At 43.1% G+C, this 13827-nt stretch overlaps 1 protein-coding gene across 1 annotated transcript in view; it reads right to left on the bottom strand.

The window, feature by feature from the left end:
* Positions 1-12198, bottom strand: part of Sbspon (somatomedin B and thrombospondin type 1 domain containing) — a 32398-nt gene extending 20200 nt beyond the window's left edge. Inside the window, exon 1 of the mRNA XM_047561009.1 lies at positions 11705-12198. Coding sequence (XP_047416965.1) covers positions 11705-11918 — 214 coding nt within the window. The 5' untranslated portion in view covers positions 11919-12198. The remainder of the gene's footprint in view (positions 1-11704) is intronic.
* Positions 12199-13827: the final 1629 nt, after the last annotated feature.

Below are 13827 nucleotides of genomic sequence, written 5' to 3'. Positions count from 1 at the left end.
CAGAAGCAAAAATGAACCATGTGAGTGTTCATTCCCAACATCCACCATGTATACATCCTTAGGAAAGCCAGTAAGAGGTCACTTCCCTACTGTGGTCATCTTTCGTTGACCTTGTCCTTTTAATTTTCATGATACCATTTCATTGAACCATTGGACCAGAAGACATTTAAAGAGATCTCTAGGCTGGGTACTGGTTGGGAAGGACGCCTTTGTCCTTACCTCGCTGCCCCCAAACCTCTTCATCCCTGAGTGTAGCTAGTCCTGCCCTGATGTCCTGATGTGTTGGACTCTAATAAACATTTAATATATTTGTGTTTTGTTTTGTTTTTTTCATTTTTGTTTTTGTTTGTATTGGGGATCCGGGGATTGAATCCATGTGCGCTTTACCACCCAGCTACATCCTCAGCCCATTTTATTTTTTGAGACAGGACCTCTCTAAGTTGCTTAGGACCTCACTAAATTGCTGAGGCTAGTGTCTAATTTGTGATCCTCCTGTCTCAACTTCATGAGTTGCTGGGATTATAGGTGTATAATGCCATCACATCTGGCATTAGATTTGTGGGTTTTTTTGGAGGGGGTTACTGGGGAGCCACATCCCCAGTCCTATTTTGTATTTTATTTAGAGACAGGGTCTCACTGAGTTGCTTAGTATCCCACTTTTGCTGAGGCTGGCTTTGAACTCGTGATCCTCCTGTCTCAACCTCTCAAGCCGCTGGGATTACAGGTATGTGTCACCAACGCCCAGCTATATTTTTTTAATGCATTTATTTCAAATATTAATATTTGGACATCACTATAAAATAAGATTTTGCCATGACATTAACTCAGAATTTAGTAATATGGCCTTGACTTAGTCTCTAGTCACATGGCAAAAGATGATAATAGTGTGCGTATTCTGACTAAATTTAACATCTTAGGATTTCAACATTTGTGTCTCCTGTCCAGTATTTATTTATTTAATTTGATTTGATCCCACAATCGAAGTCCTCAAAAACACAGAACCATTGCATTAATTGTAATGATAAGGTTCTTCCTTGGCAAAATGCTATTTCCTGTTTTTTTCAATTTATCTCTTTAAAAGTCCCCCAGAAAAGCATGGCACTGTGGTACAAGCCTGTAGTCCCAGCTACCCGGGAAGCTGAGGTGAGAGTATTACTTGAGCCCAGGAGTTTGAGACTAACCTGGGCAACACAGGGAGACCCAATCACAAAAACTTAAAATAAAAGCCCTTAAAGATAATCAGAAAGTTCTGGATCCAAGACAACAACATCTCAATGGTTTCATTGTAAGACAAAATGGGGAAAATTCACACAGAATCATAGAAATAAAAACGTGTTGCACAAAATATTTTTGTGTTGTAAGATTAATCTCAGGTGCTTATTTCTCTTCTACACAAAGCTTCTATTCTTCATTCACTTGTGAAGTTTTGATTATTTGGATTGCGAGTTGTTGTAGGTCACAAGAGGTCTTTGGTCACAGAGGTTAAGGGTTAGGAAGGAATTTCTGACTGATTTATTACCACAAGTCATATATTAACGACTGTGTGACACATATTTCCTTTTGAACTGTCTCATTAGTATTCTTGTTCCTTTTCCCACTAAAGCTTATCTAAATCACATCTATTTAGAGCATATCAGAATATTCTTTCTTAAAATCTGACTTTCTCAATCTTCACATTTATTTTCACCTGCTATTAATGGAACTTGCCAGGCTGTGTTACCTAGTGGTATAAATGCCTTTGACTCAGGAAGGAAACCTGGTGTTATGGGTGTCAGGAAGCTCGGTGACTTTCTTTTCTTTTGTGTTTAAACTCAACCTAATGTTCAGGTTTCCCCAGAAGCAGCCCATAAAATATGGATTTGAATGCAAGTAGTTTATCTGGGGGGCAGTGACCCCACATAGTGCTATAAGGGAGTGGAGAACAAAGTATGTATCTTACTTCCTACTATAGGCTTAGTGGCACCTCTGGCTCCCAGCTCATTGGAGAGTGAGATGATAGACAGATCCAGGGTGTAAGGAATGATCAAGTTCTTCTCTCTGACCTTTTTTTTTTTTTGAACCCAATGTCTTGTGCATGGTAGGCAGAAGCTCTACCACTGAGCTACATCCATGGGTCCCTGGTCCTTTTTATTTTGAGACAGGATCTAAGTTGCGTAGGCTGGTCTCCAATTTGCAATCCTTTCTCAGCCTCCCAAGTAGCAGATTATGGGCGTGTGCCACCATGCCTGGCAATTAGAGTCTTCTTGATTTGCCAACTGGTTTCCTTTCCTCAAGAGTTTTCTGGTTATCAGATATCTCTACCACAGCCACAAGAAAATGGCCAAGAAGAGAAAGTAAGTTATATATTCTAGCAATGAACCTAAACATAAGGGTAGGATATGTTTATTTCTTTCCTTCCTTCCTTCCTTCTTTGGAGATGCTGGGGGTTGCCGGGAGGGGGGGCGCGGACTTTGATTGAACAACATCCCCAGTCTTTCTTGTTTTTTATTTTTAAACAGGGTCTCACTGAGTTGCTGAGGCTGGCCTTGAACTTTCAATCCTCCTGCTTCAGCCTCCCAAACTGCTGGGATTACAGACATGCACTACCATGCCTGGCAAGAATAAGATATATTTTCACATAATCTAATAGAAATAGTGAGTTATATCCAAGTTCAATTACATTGAAATTTTTACCACTGATTTCTCTTCTGGGGGGGGTGACTTTACTTCATAAACTCCTTCATTTATTTCATTTGGATTTCATTAGAGTTTGGTTTTGCACTGGCAGAGTTCAAAACTAGGAACTTGAGAATGTTAGGCAAACACAGTACCACTTAGCTATGTCCCCAACCCTTGGATTTCACTTAAAATGAATCCAAACTCCCTCCTACGTCCTATAGACCCTGTGTAGGCTGACCTCTCCCTGACCCTCCACTCTCACCTGAGGCTCTGCACATCCACCCACCCCCATGCCCCACCTTTGCTCCGGCCACATTGACTTCTTTACCCCTTGAACAAAAACAAGTTTATTCACACCCTGGGATCTTTGTCCATGTTTTCACTCTGCAGAGAATATTCTTACCATGTTGGGCATGGCTGAATACAGCTCATCCTTTAGATCTCCGCTGAACTGCTTCCTCTTCAGAGTTCTCTGCTAGCTTGCCTAAGTAGCCTCCCATCCTCATCACACACACACACACACACACACACACACACACACACACAAATATAAATACACACAATTATTTCATTTTAGAGTTCAATGTTGCCTTCTAGAAGCTCCATAATTTATATATTTGTTTTATTTATGATTATTGCCCCTGAGGACTGTGATCATTTTTCTTTTCATGCCTGGTATTTGGCACATGGTAGGTCCTCAATAAATATTTGTTAAATGAATTAATGAAATGGCATGGGACTAGTCCTCCTCCCTAAATAATGTTCTACATAAAACAGACTCTGATTGGCTTATACCATTGTTTGGAAGCCAAACACAGACAGAAGCTTCAGAAAGGGAAGGACAGGGAGTGGACATAGAGGAACAAATCAGAAACTCATCCAGCCAAAATCACAGGCCTGATCTGTCTGGGCTCTCCTTGAGTCAAGTCTGGCAACCTTGGCCCCACAAGGTGACCACTGGAAGAAGCACTGTTTTCTGTGTCTTAAGGTGAGGGAGATTCAACCTCTCCTGACCCTCCCAAGTCCAAGTCCTCCCAATCCTTTCTAATCCATTTATATTACCTGCCAGGACATCTTGAAAGTCAAAGCTCCTTTAATTATACTATCTGTGATGTTAAGTAGTATTTACTTTTATTTAACCCCAATTTTCCTCACTCAAGAGTTTCAGAAAGGGTGAAAAAAAGTTGTTTGCTTCGTTTGTTCCAATCCTGGTCTGACTGTTTCCTCGTCTCCTTTCCTCCCCATGCAGGCTGCAGGTGTGTGACTCCAGTTCTGGCCCCATCTTTCTGAGGAGGCATCCTGCCTCACGGTTAGTACTGGGCTTTCCCCAAGTCCATCACAGTTCAGTGAGTTGTGCCAGTAAGACTGGACACACTATTCTCTGTCTTTGGCTACCAAAGGGCAATTTTAATAGTTTTTTTTAATGCTTTTCTTGATGATGCCAAATACACACAACACACACACACACACACACACACACACACACACACACAGAGCAGCAAATTAAGCTGCTAGCCAGAGAAGAGCCCTTAGTTTTATAAATATCATTTGGATTATTTCTTCCTCAGTGTAAGGCCTTGTTCTTGTTTTCATGTAGCAGTGTCTCCTTGTTTAATCACAGAGACTCAAGCACTCTCCTTTGTAATCTAACCCTGCCTGCTTGGCTTTTTGCCACCAAGTTTAAGGCCACCCACGATCAAGTGCTTTCTTCCTCACATTGTTAAGTTCAAATAGTCCTAATTGTTCTTATGGAAATATTCTTTCTACACTTCACTGAGAGCAGTACCCATTTATACATAGCCATTACTTCTTGACATTCCATGGAAGAGAAACTAAACAGCTTTATCTCCAGCACACAGACACATACCTCCCATGGTGTCACAACTTTAAATACCTGTCATCTGCCTTTTTCTCTATGTATCTGTATATCCTTTTTGGTATAAACTTGTCAAAGTTTCCCTGAAAATTGAATGAGACTACATCACCCAAAGGCCTATTTACCCCTCAAAAAGCTCCAATAAAACTATCAAGTATTTTTTCCTCTTGCAGAAATCATGTTGTTGGCTTTCAATAGATTTTTATTTCTCTTTTGAGATATTAATTGGACTAGCGTGTGAAATGCTAGCAAGACAATGAAACAGACTGCCTCATTAAACAGCTCCCCGCTCCCCATACTGGGGATTGAACCCAAGGCACTCTTCCACACGTTACATGTCCAGCACTTTTTATTTTTTATTTTGTGACAAGGTATGCTAAACTGCCCAGGCTGGCCTCCAACTTGTAATCCTCCTGCCCCAACCTTCCAAGTTGCTAGAATTACAAGCATGCACCACCTTGCCCAGCTAGACAAATAGAATCTCACACACCATGTAAACCTAGGGGGAGAAAATTAAGAAAGAAAAAGGAAATACAAATTTAAAAAATAATTCTTTTTTTCCCTGGGTAGCAGGTTTCCAAGTGAGTTTTTATCTTCTTCTGTGTATTCCTATGTTTTTCAAATTACCTGCAATAAATATGTATTTTGTGGTCAAGGGAAGGAAAATGTTATTTTTAAAAGGAACTGTGGTTACACCCCGATAGCAATGTTCTCTGAAGCCACAGACATTGTCCCCTCGGTGGAATGACTATGCAAGTTCTTTTGACAGACATTTAAGAGGCGTGATGATGGTCATCAGGGGTTTCAAAGAAGGCTGGGGGTGCAGCTCAGCAGTAGAGCACATGCTGAGCATGCATGAAGCCCAGGGCTCGATCCCCAGGTGAAGGGGTTACAAAGAAGAACAGGACACTACCCTCAAGAGCACAAAGTTGATGGAGAGATGGCGCACCCTCTCCACTGATATTAACTTGGCGCCTACCCTGCCAAGTACATTGCGTCCCATAAATCTCATGTCTTTGAGGCCGAAAAACATAATGTTTAAAAGGTGTGGGCCCTGGATATGGATTTCCTGGTTTCAAGTCTCACGCTCCATCATTTATTTACGATGGCACTTTTTTTCTTTCTTTCTCTCTCTCTCTCTCTCTCTCTCTCTTTTTTTTTTGTTGTTGTTGTTATTTTTGTTGCTGGGAATTGAACCCAGAGCACTCTACCACTGAGCCACATCCTCAACTCTTTTATTATTTTGAGACAGGGTCTCCCTAGGTTGCTGAGACTGACCTTGAACTTGTGATCCTCCTACCTCAGTCTCCCAGATAGCTAAGATTACAGGCATGTGACACTGTGCCCAGTAGTGATGTGACTTTTGACACGTTACCTAACCTCTCTGTGCCTTGGTTACCTTGCCCATAAAATGAGACAGAAATAAATAACTTAAGCAGGTTGGGAGACGCCAGTAAATTAACAGCTGTGAAGCACTTGGGTGAGTGCCTGAGACAGCATCAATGCAGGTGGCTGTCCAAACTTACCCCCTTCGCTGCATGGCCAGGGGCTGCACCTAACTGCCGTTGCATCAAGGTGCTTTGAATACTGGCTCCAGACCTACTCATTTTTTTCCTCCAAGACAAGAGGAAGCCAACCCTCTCAGGCTGTTCCAGCTCTTGTAAATTCTCAGCTTTCTAAATCATCATGGACTGCAGATCTGTCCTTTGGGTGAGCTTTCAAGTACCATGCCCCTGATCCCTCCAGAAATGATGTCATCATACTTCAGCCAGTTTGTTTTCTGAACTCTCCAGGAATCTTAAGAGAAGACACTGTTCCATAGGGGCTACTTTTTTTTTTTTTTTTTTTTTGTCCTGTCCTACTCGAGTTATTACCCTTTCTTTCAGTTGCTGTCAGTGATCCAAAGAAACCTACTGTTTTGACCATCTTATCATGCAAATCTTAGATGCTCAGCTGGTAAATTAGATTGGCGTTATTGTGCATAAGGCAAGGAAGTCTTCCAAGAAGACAGAGAAATTGGGATCTTCCCCCTCTTCTACCATTTATATATATATTTTGTACCAGGGGTTCAACCCAGGGGCACTTAACCACTGAGTTACACCCCAGCCCCTTTTATTTTTTATTTTGAGAGAACCTTGCTAAATTGCCTAGGGCCTCACTAAGTTCATGAAGCTGGCCTTGAACTTGTGATCCTCCTTGCCTCAGCCAGAGCTGCTGGAATTACAGGCATGTGCCACCACACTCAACTCTCAATGCAGGATTTTTTATCTTTTTTGTTTGTTTACTGTAGAGGGGGAGGAACTTATGATACATTATTGATATTAAACCAATGTTATCATCATAATGAGGTTTTCTGAGATAATTCACTTCAGAGCAGATTTCTTTGACAGTTTAGTTATTCTGCAGATCTAATAACATTTTTTATTTTCACATGAGAACACAAATAAACCTTTCAAGTTAGAAAAAGAAGTGCATTTCATCTTAACCACCCCCTCCCAAATGTGTTTATCAAGATGAAAAAAATCAGAAGGAAAAGAAGTAAAACAGGTTTAGTTATAAGGACACAGTTACATTTTCCATTCACATTGAATATAATCTCAGTCACAAAGGCTTTGGGCAGCAACAGTAGGTTCTATAACCTTGGGTAAGAAGAAAAGAGATTCTAAGAGGCTGAATGGTTCTGAGTATAGAGAGTCACTGGGGCTTCCTAGATAACCTTGCTTTATCTAGGAATATAATAATCATGAATTTACACTAACAGATGTGGCTAGTGGCAACTTTAAATCAAATGGTGTGAGTTCAAGTTCTTAGTTCTACTGCTCATTCATTTGAATTTGAGTAACCGGAACCCTTGGAAAGTCTCAGGTTCTGCTTTTGTAAAATACTAATACAGGTCCGTATCTTTCCCCAAATCCTAGAAGCAGATGAGTTTCAGAATTCAGGATTTCTAAGATTTAGGATCTAGATATCCCCTCTCCCCAGCAGGGCTGGGGTAGAACCTTACAAAACATGTTAATATTTTTGAGGCAAAAAATATTCATACTACATGGGATAGAAAAAAGAATATCAATAATCTTCTCTCATCAGTTCCAGGAAGGTGGGTTTTGGTCCAAATGACTGATGAAAAAACTTCCAAATTTTAGTACTTTTTAGACTTTGATCATCAAATTTTGGATTTTGGGATTGTGGACCAGACCTGTCTTTCTTACAGAATTTTTGGTAAGACTGAATAAAACTAAGTATGTAAGTACCTAGCACATGGTGGGAGTTCAATAAAAGATATTTATTATTTAATATTAATACAGATGACTGCACTATGTTGTTATAAATTTATTGAATACATATTTAATGAAATAAAATGTCAACCAATGCCCGGTAGTGGTAAGAGATGACCAATGATACATTTGCCTACTATATGCCACATCCCTGACCCTTTTGATAGTATCTCCTTTTGTCCACTTGATAGTCCCACGTGGTAGTTTTATCATTCCTCTTTTACAAATGAGGTATTTTAGCTGGGTGCAGTGGTGCACGCCTATAATCCCAGTGGCTCAAGAGGTTGAGGCAGGAGGATTGCAAGTTCAAAGCCAGCCTCAGCAACTTAGTGAGGCCCTAAGTAACTCAACAAGACCCTGTCTCTAAACAAAATATTTTAAAAAGGGCTCGGGATGTGGTTAAGTGCCCCTGGGTTCAATCCCTGGTACCAAAAAAAAAAAAAAAAAAAAAAAAAAAAAACAAGAAGCACTTTAGGCCCCAAGAAGTGGATATAACATTCTCCAAAGTCACAAAGTCAACAGGTGGCAGGGTAAAAGGTTGAACCCAGGATTCTGACTTTATGGGGAAGAAAATGCTGCATTTGGATTATTTCTGGAGAAAAAAAAACCCACAAGTATACAATAAATATTCGGAAGGAATTCTCTGTAAGAATGGAATCCTTCATTCCAGTCTCGCCCTTGAGCCAGCTCCCAGCTGTCATTTAGCTCTGGGCCTGTGAGGCGGACCAGTGGCAACCAGCTGAGAGCCCCCACAGTCAGCTCAGTTGTGCTCTTTCAGGGCAGAGGAGTCTGGGCCCTACCCTTAGCTCTGATGGCATCCGTCAGGCTCCTACCAGGCGGTCAGCTTCCGACTGTCTCTATTTTCTTCCCTTTACAAGAAACTTCAACTGCAGAGAATTTACCAGCAGGAACTTTTTCAGTGCTGAGTCTGCTATTCTCTTATCTAGGTCTGCAAGGTCCTCAGTTGACCCCTTGGGAAAGCACACTTAGGGATCCCTGCTCCTTTTAATTTGGTCAGATACCATTTCCTTTTCTGGCTTTGGTTCTTTCATCTACCACTCCCAGCTCTTCTCCCAGGCAGGCACTTGCTGTGATTTGTTTTGAGTTCTTCAGGAGACGGTAAGCTTGCCTATCTCTTCTGTATTTACCCAGTAAATCCCCATTCCATGATAACTCATTCTTGGTCTTAGTATTTCGACCTCCTAGACTGAAAATAAGGTGCGTGCGTGCGTGTGTGTAATGAAGACTTTGAGGGTTCTGCAACTTCTGCTAGCACTGTTAGGCCTCCTTAGAAAGCAAGTCCCTCTCTCCACACTTGCTTCATCTTGGCCCATCCCTCTCAGATGCTGAATCTCTCCAGTTATGACTGCACTCACCCTCTGTCCTGTTCACTGTTTTAGTCTCAGGGCTTGGATAGGGCCTGGCACAGATTGCCCTACACAAGTACCTGCTGGACAAAAAAATGTTAGGCTTCCCTGCCAGAGTATCACCCTCCTCCCCCTGGAGACCTCTTATTTATTTTCCTGACTAGGTCACCCATGACTTCCTCTGGGAGGTCTTCCTTGCATTCCTCCTGTCTTCTAAGTTTTTCCTGGGTCACCTATTTTGGCAGTGATCCCTCCTTATTCCCAGTTTCACTTTCTGTTGTTTCAATGACCCATGGTCAACTGCTATCTGAAACTATCAAATGGAAAATTCCAGAAATAAACAATTCATAAATTTGAAATTACAAGTCACTCTGAGTAGCATGGTTTACTCTCATACTGCCCTGCTCTGTCTCTCCTAGGATGTGAATCATACCTTTGTCCCATATATCAAAGCTGTATAGCCAGGCATGCCTGTAGTCCCAGCAGCTTGGGAGGCTGAGGCAGGAGGATTATGAGTTCAAAGCCCAAAGCCAGCCTCAGAAACTTAGGCCATGAACAACTCAGTTAGACCCTGTCTCTAAATAAAATATTAAAAAGGGCTGGGGATGTGGGAATGTGGCACGGTGATTAAGCACCCTTGTGTTCAATCCCTAGTACCAAAAAAGAAAAAAAAGCTGTATGCACTACCAACCACTTAGTAGACATCTCAGTTATGGGATCAGCTGTCCTGGTATCACAGTGCTCTGTGTTCAAGTAACCGTTGTGCCTTTGTTTTATTAATAACTCTTTGCAAAACAATGACGCAAAACATTACAAATGTGCAAAACAATGATGCAAAGGAGGCACTTGGGCAAAGAACATTGGAAGGACAGATTAACCCTGCTACTATGTGACAGTGCTTCAGGGCATATAAGAAAAAACAGTATATGTAGTGATATTACTATCCATAGTTTTAGGCATCCATTGGAGGTCTTGGAATGTATTCCCACAGATAATGGGGGACTACTGTACTGGAGCATGTTGCATGAAGTTTTGCAGGTATTCTTAGCTCAACTGTCCTGCATCTTTATCATCTTTCTGTCCCTATGCTTACCACAGACCTGGACACATCATCTGGGCTACATAAATTCCATATTTACCTTTGAAATGTAGGCAAGCCCTTCATGAGACAGAGTGATTTTGTGAGAGAGGCTTTGCTTGAGTTATTCAGGTAAGGGAGGACAACAGGGGTTTAGGATGCTCTGAGGAAGGGACAGAGACATGCAGCTTGAGGGCATTTCCCACCTTTAATAGTAAAATACCCTGGCCTTGAAGCAAGAAAGGCAAAGAAGCTTATCAAAAAGAATATTACTACTCATGGGTACATCATTAGCTCTCAACCAAGGTCAGCAAATCTTAATGTTTTTCAACTGTATTCTTGCAGCATCAGACTGAAGTGACAAGTCTGGTCAGGGGCTGGCAGCCTTCTCATGCAGCAAAGAGGCAGGAGGGGTGCTCATTCCTACTGGCATCCAATTCTTGTGGGATGGTACAACCCTGTGGGTTCCTCTCCCTAGAAGACACTGAGGACCCCACACCCTGAGATCCTTGAACTCAAACCCTGACTTATCTGTACCTTTTGGGGTGATGTGATTAGCAGGGAGCAGGACTACTTTTATTTCAAGAGCTGGCTTTTCTCAGGCAAACCAGGTTCTGCAGGGCTATACTCACCATTTCTTCCTTTACCTTTTAATTCAATTGAACCAGCATTTATTGAACCCTGCAGAGGCAAGGAACTGTGAGATACTGTGGAGATTTAAAAATTAAAAAGACAGACCCAAAGGAAAAACAAGTCAGATTAAAACTCGATAGAGATCTCAAGATAAAAATACTGATCATGCTACATAGATAGAATTGAAATCCAAGAACATAGAGAACATTTCCTAGGAGGAAGGGGCTGTTCTGTGTGGTGGGGTCCACAGATGAGCACAACCTCAGTTCTCTAAGAACTTGTTCTACAGAGCAAAGTACCCTCCCTAAGTTTGACACAGAGTGTGGGACAATCAAATGTTCCTGCCCTCATCACCGCTCACCAGCTCCAAAGAAGTTAACAGAATAAACAGGTGGAGTCTGGCCCTGCCCCAGGGCACGATGCTGGAACCTGTCGATGCCATCTCTCCAGGCACCATGTGGCCTTACCCAGCTGGAGATCCTAGGTCTCACAATTCAAGCGCAGAGGTGGCCCCACACCTTTCAAGGAGAAGAGCAGAGGGCTCCAACTCCTTCCATCCAGGCTCTGGGGGGTGGGGGGTGGAGGAGAGCTTTGGCGCTATCTAAGTGGAGAGGACTGGGAGACCTTAGGATGGATTGAGCGGGGTATGAATGGAGGTGGCTTGGAGGTATCAGGACAGCAGGACTGGACAGGCCAGAATGGAAGGGGTTGGGGAACGCCCAGCTTCTGGGTTGCGGGCCTTGGCGCCGCGCCCTGCCCAAAGCGGGTTGGCTGCGGGCAAAGGGCTGGCGCCCCCACCCTGGGCCCAGCCACCCACCTGGGCATGCCCTGGCGTAGTCGAAGCAGCAGTCCCCGGTGAGGCGGCAAGCTTGGTCGCAGAAGCAGGTCCCATAGACCCTGTCCAGCCTCCAGCCGCGAGCGAAGCAGGCAGGGTCCCGGCCAGGGCAACAGCGCCCCGCCTCGGCGCAGCCAGCTAGGACCCCGGGCCACAACCGAGTCAGAGCGCACAGCGCCATCCACAGGGTCCTCATGGCCAGCGCTCCTGTGGCTCCTGAGACGCGACCGACCCTCAGGGCAAATGCTCTGCTCCTCCGAGAGCCGCGGCCCCTGAGCTACCCCAGCGGCCCGGGAGGCGCAACCCGGCCCTGCCCAGCGCCGGGCCTCCGCCCTCCACCCTTCCGCGCGGCCCCTCCCCAGCCCTGGCGGCGCGCCCGTCGGGCTCCAAGCGGGTGGCTGCGGCTGCCCCTGCCCAGGTGGGGAGGGCGTCGCTGCCTTCCCGGGATGTGCCGGCTGTCAGCGCTCGGGACCCCACCCCCTTCCGCAGTGCCAGCGGGCCCGCGCCGGTGCCCCAGCCCCGGGACCGCCCGCGGTGGGGAGCGCAAAAACAGGTGCCCCGGGGGTGGGGTGCGGGGGCGGGGAGGAGGGCCATCCAGGAGCCCGGCCAGGGCTTCCTGCCTCCAGACTCTGCTTGCTTACGTCTAGGGACACTAGCATTACGGTATTTTCCCTCTAAAGCCATGAGACAAATAGCTCTTGACGTGCATTAAAACCCGCATCATCAGCACCCTGCGTTCCGGCCCTGACCTCGCCCAGGAAAGCCCTAGTGGTATTTTTTCCAAGTATCTGTTCACCAACCTCTGAGGCCCCCGCACCACTTTGCTTCACTTAAGAAACAGTAAATGAATGTGAAGGAAAGGATAAATAAAATATAAACGGTGCTCTGCTTTCTGTTAAAGCCGATTTCCTAAAAGAAACCCTGTTCCATATTTTAGAAATAACTTGCACTTAAATAAAATGCTCGCCTAATTTTTAAATATGCATCTTTCCTTTTTTCTAACTGTATTACGTTTTTGCAATTCACCCTTTTTGTTCACCAACATTTATCCTAGAAGTTTCATTTTCTTTTATGTTCTTAAATCATTTAAACTACTGTGGGTTTTGTGAAAAAAGTTTTCTGCATCTGTCAACCTAAGAAATCAAATTCAGAAGAATCCAGAAATTAGTTTTATTCCTTTTTCATACAAGTACCTCTCATAGAGAAATTTCCTTCACTTTTCAGAGAGAAAAGTAACTAAAGTAAAAATGAAAAAGTTTACTATGAGAGTAGTAAAAATTATATATATATATATATATCAACAAAGTATAAAAAATAAACACTGTGAAATGGAAACGATTTGCTACATTGTAAGACCTGTATCATTTTTATTTTTTACATCTATTTTTGTCCATGTTGCCAGAATGGCGTGGAACTTTCGATTCTTCTTCCTCAACCTCCTGGGATTACAAGGAATTGTATTTTATAAACTCTAATCACATTTAAAGTTTGACCAATGTAGAATGTAATCTTACTTTACTGTCCAAGGAAAACATACTTTAAAGTCAAAAAGAGATTCTTTGTGAGTTTATACAAATAAATTCTCAGCACTGGAAAATTTTTCATTTTCTCTTTGAGTAAGATTCTTTTCCTTTTGCAGTTTGAAGAAATAATGTATCTTGTGTGTGTGTGTGTGTGTGTGTGTGTGTGTGCGCGCGCATGTGTGTATTTTTAATTCTTGGTAGCTAGAACTAAACTACCTTGTCAGCAAATTATACCCTTTGCCTTTTACCCATGCAATAGGTTTTATTAGCAGTTTTGTAGGAACTCACTCATGTAATTTATCCCCCACGCCTTCTCTAGGCTGTCTGCTTTCTGGAATGCCTGTAGGCAGATACTTAATCTGTAATACCTTAAGAATCTGGAATTGTTCCAGAAAGATGTAAAGGAAAATGATCTGCTGACAAGTTCATTTTCAGGAATAAAACCTGCACTGAAGTGATAACAGGAAGGAATGATGAGGTCTAGGTTAAGAGAATTAAATGTATAATGCCAAATGCCTGATCAAATACCATCTTTTTCACCTCCATTCCTCTTATTCTTAGACTAAGCCAAAACCAAAAATT

This window comes from Sciurus carolinensis, chromosome 1 (genome assembly GCF_902686445.1).
Source record: "Sciurus carolinensis chromosome 1, mSciCar1.2, whole genome shotgun sequence".
In the NCBI taxonomy this organism is placed as follows: domain Eukaryota; kingdom Metazoa; phylum Chordata; class Mammalia; order Rodentia; family Sciuridae; genus Sciurus; species Sciurus carolinensis.
The sequence above is the reverse complement of the archived record's forward strand: the minus strand, read 5'-3'. Positions and strand labels throughout refer to the sequence as shown.